This window comes from Mesitornis unicolor, unplaced genomic scaffold, assembly GCF_000695765.1.
Source record: "Mesitornis unicolor isolate BGI_N332 unplaced genomic scaffold, ASM69576v1 scaffold28035, whole genome shotgun sequence".
NCBI classification, from domain to species: domain Eukaryota; kingdom Metazoa; phylum Chordata; class Aves; order Mesitornithiformes; family Mesitornithidae; genus Mesitornis; species Mesitornis unicolor.
In genome coordinates, this window is record NW_010186594.1 from 462 (window position 1) to 6588 (window position 6127).

The window sequence follows — 6127 nt, forward strand, 5'->3', positions numbered from 1 at the left end:
GGAGTTTTATGTGTCCAAAACGCCTAAGAAAATGAAAAAAGAGAGGCTCAGAATTCTCACCCCCCTACGTCTGAAGAGCCACTGTAAAGGTGAAGCCTTAGTTCCCAGGTGAGAGAAACAAACCAAGGATGACCTCTCCTGCTGCAGGGCACTCAAAGTAGCAACTGCTCAAAAACCAGAAGTAGCTACAGCAACTAAAACTGGAAAGAAGAACCAGTAACAGCACCAGCAGAGGAAACCCCGCTCACACCAGAACATCCGGAGAACTCGGCCTGCAGAGTCCCCAAACACAGCCCACACATCTGCACAGGAAAATAACCCTACCTAAGATCTGTACAAGTATGGAAACTGAAGCCTGCTTGCAGGGGACAGTGATCCCGTGTATGCTGACCACTGAGGTTTTGGACCTGGGTCCTCATCTATTTTACGTTTGGAAAGGCAGAAGTAACCGAACAGACAGACAGATAAAGCAGAAGTGACACTTGGCAATGTTATGAGATTTTTTTTCTCAAGGGGTTTTTAGCATGCGTTTTTAGCATGCACTGAACTTCAAATAGCTTGTTCCAGGCTTTCCCTTTCCAGTCTCAAGCTCCATTCTTTGCTCCAGTGGCTGTTCTCCCTCAGACACAACACTTCAAAACTCAGCGCTTTCTGGTGGGTCCCCTAAAATGCCTCAGAATGCAAACGTTACCTCATTTTGCTGATGAAGTTAGCTGAAGCAGTTTGAAAAAAATCACTTTCCTTTACAAAGGTCATGCAGGAACTCAACAACAAAGTCTAGGAAAGCTCCCATCCTGATCCAGAGCCATTCCTGCCTGAACTGTGCCACTTCCAGATGCTCTTCCTTTGATCCCAGCTGCTGCATTTTACATTTGGTGCCAAAAGCCATCACCACACTCTGCTAACACCCATCCACTACGTTGTCCTCTACAACAGCCTGCCATCTGCTCTCCACAAGGCAGAGGGATCTCTAACACGTTGACTTAGACACTGTACGGTGCAGACGCTGGAAGTTCAGAGGCCAAAGCAGCAAATCCCCGCACAACGACATCCTGTGCTGCCCCAGCATTTGGGCTCATGGTGTGCTGCATCAGCCGTGCTTGTTACAGCTATTGTGTGAACAGAAAGATGTTAACAGGAGTCCTTACTACAGAGAGAATGTCGGGTTTGATACCTGAATGTAAATGCCAGACTGCTGAAGTCCACACAAGGAGTCTGCAACTTTGCCTACCTGTCGACCCAGAGGTTGTTTCAGGAGAGGACACGTTTTGCACCGCTGCTTTTTCACTTCTCTGATTTGATGAAGAATTAAGTTTCTCTTGTCCTTTGACGCTTATTTCTGTTTTGTTACCAACTCCCTTGAAAAGAAAAAGAGAAAAGATTCTCTTAACCTATTTAAGCGTGCGCTGTGGCTAACAGGGACGTGGGTCTACTCCTAAGTCTCACAACAGGAACACTCCACACTCTTCGGTGCAGCACGCACACGCGATGGTATCTGCTACTGAGCTGCTTCCTTACAGAACCTTCCATCCCTCTCGCTCTCCCCTTACACACGAGGAAAAAAAAATCCAATTACTTTTCTAAACATTACCTTCTCTCTAATGCTTAGGACGAAATAAATACCCTCCAGGTAGAGAGGCAGAAGGAGGAGGCAGAGAAATAGTCCTAAACCTTTTCCTTACACTGACTGTGAGAAGCTGCCGTGCACCTGAAGGAAGCTAGGAGGCAGAACTCATTTCAGAAGTCTGTTATACAAATGCAGTTATTACTTTTTAATACATTATTAACAGTTTCGGCATCTCGTCCGTTTCCCACAAATACATCGGCTTTAGGATTTCCAGAGAATTTCTGGATTATTTAAACTAAGAAGCTGGAATTAAACAGCTTTAATATTCTGAATGCGTTATGAGCAAAAACGTGGCCATCTGGAGGCAGCTCCTCTGCCACCAGGCAAAACAGTTACTGCCAGAGCCTTTGGATGCACGGGATCAAGAGTTCAGTGCTCTGAAAAACCACGTGGTCACATCTGTCTTTCGTCAGACTTAATCTCTCCACTGAAGGAACACGCACTGTGGAAGCTGGGGACACCGGTTTAAGCTCCACAGTGCGACAGACTTGGGACGGTTTATGGACAGAGGAGTCGCGGCACAAAGCACGTACCTTGGTGGAATAAACAAACTGATCGATGAGCTTTCCATCCCCGGCAGCGTTCTGAAGGGCAAAAACCTGTTCAATTTTAACAACTGGAGACATGTTACATTTCTGAAGATCCAAGTTGTGCATGGTTATCGATGCCGGCAAGGACTTTCTGGCTGCAGCTGTTTTCCATGCGATTTTCACAGGAGGTGGCTCCTCCTCCTCCACGCTCGACTGCCTCCGCTGGCTCTGTCTTCGCACCTCAGCGTTCGAAGGCGACGCTGCTTCCGCGTTGGCGTGTTCCGGCTGGGTGTTCAGTGCTGCCTTTGGTCGCCGGTTCTTCTTGGCCTCTGATTTCGAAGCAGCAGTCTTTTTGGCTTTTGACACCTCCTCGGGCTCTTTGTCTATATAAATGAAGGTGTACTGTTCTATCCTCTCTTCCCGAGTCATTTTCAACGCTTTCTCAGCATGGGCAATACCAATATCCCACTGAGCACGCTCCCTTTGCGGTCTTGGTTTGCGAATCTTAAGGAACAAAGACAAGCACCTGATTACACTGAAGATTTTGCCACGTGCAGCACTTAAAATGCAATCCTGAGCTTCCTTTTCTCCAAAGAGCAGGTTAACAGTGAAGACACCGGCACTGCTTTCATTTAATATTCTAACAGAGATGCCAAATGATCTCCAATGCACAGGACGACTACCATCGCAAGGAGCTGACAAAGTGGGCTCAGCCGTCAGCCTTTTCACGTCAAAGTCATAAGAGTATGGAAACACTTTTGTTATCTTTACGAAAACCACTTCTGCCAGTGAGACACAGACAACCCTTTAGGGGTGAAGCTCCACAGCGTTTCAGGCCCTGCAGACAACCCTGCCCACAACCAGCGCTCACCATACCTTCTGCTTCTCAGAGTGGTTGCTGGCTTGCTTAGCAGCCTCAGCCAGTAACTGCTCGTACTGCTTGTGTCCTCTGTACTCTCGAACGCGCTTCTCGTGCACCCACGCCCTCTCCGGCTGGTTGCTAAAAAACTGGACGTGGTATTCCCGGGCACCTGGAAACGAAGAATCCCAGTCAGCAGTTTTACCAACTTGGCTGGTGTAGCCTATGCTCAATTCCTGCAGGTGGAAGTGCTCAGCTGAAGTTCAGAAATAAGACAGGCCTAGGCTTAGAGCAGTTTAGATGGGAAGATAAGCACAGCTGCCCGCACTGAACGCTCTCACACGCAGTGGTGTCTTCTCACAAATGCACTGACTTGAGAGATGTGGGCGCATCTGTGCACGAGCCTGGTTTGCACAGGCTCACGGCTGAGGTAACTTAATACGTAACAGTCTGATACCCTTCAGGAATAGTCCTGTTCAGCACGCACACAAGCAGAATTCATCCTCCAAAGGGAGTTCAAAGATAAGATACCTTCAATAAGGGAACAACTACACACATATATTCTGTTAAAGATCATCCTCCCTTACCTCTTGTATTAATTTTGGTATGAACATCAAGCTGTGGATCACATGAAACCATGCAAGGCCACCACGGGTATGTTCCCACCTTGGACCAAACCAGGTCGCCAACCTGAAACTTGATGTCGTGGGCGCCTTGTGCCGGAAGAGAAGGCAAGAGCTGCTGGACCTACAAAGGAAATGCAAGCTTAAAGCCACAGGAGACAACTCGGCACACTCAGAGACACACTCGCTATCCACAGGGACTTGGTATTTTTCTCTCAGGTACCCCTGACGTTTGATAATCTAACAAGAGAGAAACTTTTCTTCAAATCATAGCAGGAAGGAGTCCCATTCAGCTGGGATTTACACAGCAACGCAACAGCAACCCCCCCCCACCACCCCAAAAACGTTTCTGCTCCACAAGCTGGTTAGGAATGTTGTTCTGGGGATAAAATAAAGCAATAAATACAGTACAACAAGAGATATTTTGATGCAGTCATGATTAATAAGACTTTCAGAGAAATGGCAACTGACAAATTAAAGGATCCTTGTACAAATTAGTCCAAAAACAGTAACACCCTGGAAGTTCAGAAAGTTGTCATCACTACGTGTACTAACCGGGGTTTCCTCCAGCGCTGCATCTTCTCTTGGTCTTTCTGACAGCCTCTCATTTGGTCTCTAGGAAATGGGTAACAACAAAGAGAAAAAGGAAAACAAACACAAACAAGGTAAGGGGACGGTTAAACAAACAAAAAAGCACAATAATGAAACCAGGCAGGAGAAATAATTCACAGAGAGAAAGGCAACCACGAACCCAGAAAACCTGATGACTCCTTATGCCCAATTCAAAACACAGTAGCATCACAATCAAAAAATGTCCTTTCCCCCTACGCTATTTACACTGCGATCACACCTACAGACAACCGCGTTCTCCTGTACCAGCTGACAGAAGAACACACGCTCAGGGACACTAAACCCACGTAACTTTCCACCTAAATTAATATACAACTTCGAAGGAACAGAGAAGAGCACGTGCAGGCTATGCAGGAACAAGGCAGGCGAGGGAGACGCCACTCGGGGCATTGCCCTCCCACTATAACCACCCCAAGCAGCTCGCTGCCCGTTGGACACAGCGGCCCCGCAGCCACGTGAAAGCAGCTTCAAACAGCACTTCTGAGGGCAGAAAATGAGGTGCAAGCGCAGTCACAGATGGCCCATGTTGTAATGGGACAGTGCAGTTCAAGTTTGGAGCACAATGCTTATTAAGATCTTACTGAGCTTCATCTGAGCCAACTGCAGCGATCAAATAGAGCCCCAGATCTTGACACAACATCAAGCTGAGCTCTGGAATAGGCTCACTTACCAGGAGGGAGACAGAACAAGTTTTAACCTTGTAAACATTCCTGGTAAGGGTTAGGTGTGTGAAACCAGCGTGTCTCCCTTTACAAATAACAGCAGCAGTAATAACAACACATGAATCACATGAACCTGCTGCACCAGACCAGAGCCCTGATCCCCACGGGACAGCATCTTCTCCCACAGCCAGGAGAAGCAGCAAATACCTCGGGGCTCCCCAGGAGCTCACAAGAAACCCAGCTGTGACCTGGAACAGCCCTGAGCTGGGAATGGCTGCGCTGGCGTCCTCCCCTCTGCTGACACCACCAACAAACACCTCTGCTACCCACTCCCTGCTCACTGGGAAACACAGAAACCAGTGCCACAGCACCCCAGGACCACAGAGCTGGCAGGAACGCACAAGAGAAAATGAAAGAGAACAGCATGGCTTATGAAACTGAAGAAAAATAATGGTCAGCAGTACCAAAGACCAGTAATCTGTGTCTCTGCTTCCTGGAATCTAAGTTAAAAACTCCACGTATAATATATTTATATACACATTTATATATTTAGATGTACAACCATACTGTAAAACTTGACAGAAACAGTAATAGACAAAAACACTGCATTTTCCCAAAGTCTGCTGAGTCAACTGGTACTTCTCATTTGCCCACTGGTTTAGAATACCAGTTTTACTGTCTTCTACGTATCTTACGTGGGTTTTGCACATCATGATGACTAGAATATCCTTCAAAGACGAATTAAAAGCTGCAGTGCTGAATACTCCAAGTAACCTGACTTCCCACTGGACAACCCAGCATTATTTTGAGAGGCAATTTTATGCTTTGTGTGCTTTTGGCCAAAAGCTCCATCTTCAACACTGTCCAAAGAGCAGCAAATTCTGAACACACTAAAGCACTAAACAGGATTTTAAAATACTACATAGCCTTTTCTAACATTTATGTTTTAATGTGTTTTTTTCACCAAAACAGCGCTGTCCTAGAAATACAATTCCTAGCAACCTACTATAAAGTATCTGACCAGTAAATAAAGCCTCCTGACTTCAAGTACGTATACAACTAAAGGAAGGAGAAACACCGCTGAAGACACATTGTCCACCAACAATACCAGGCATACAGACGGCTGAAGCCGTGATTCCACTTACATTTTGTTCCTCTGGTTCTAATTTTGGAATTTTGTGCGACTTGCGCTCTTC

At 46.6% G+C, this 6127-nt stretch overlaps 1 protein-coding gene across 1 annotated transcript in view; it reads right to left on the reverse strand.

Moving 5' to 3' along the window:
• Positions 1–1208: 1208 nt before the first annotated feature.
• Positions 1209–6127, reverse strand: part of LOC104541204 (histone-lysine N-methyltransferase NSD3-like) — a gene marked incomplete at its 3' end in the record, with an annotated part of 5616 nt that continues 697 nt past the window's right edge. The window contains 6 exon segments of the mRNA XM_010185198.1: positions 1209–1358; positions 2161–2661; positions 3034–3188; positions 3604–3763; positions 4195–4254; positions 6077–6127. The exon segment at positions 6077–6127 is cut by the window's right edge and continues 6 nt beyond it. Of these exon segments, the coding sequence (XP_010183500.1) occupies positions 1209–1358; positions 2161–2661; positions 3034–3188; positions 3604–3763; positions 4195–4254; positions 6077–6127 (1077 nt within the window).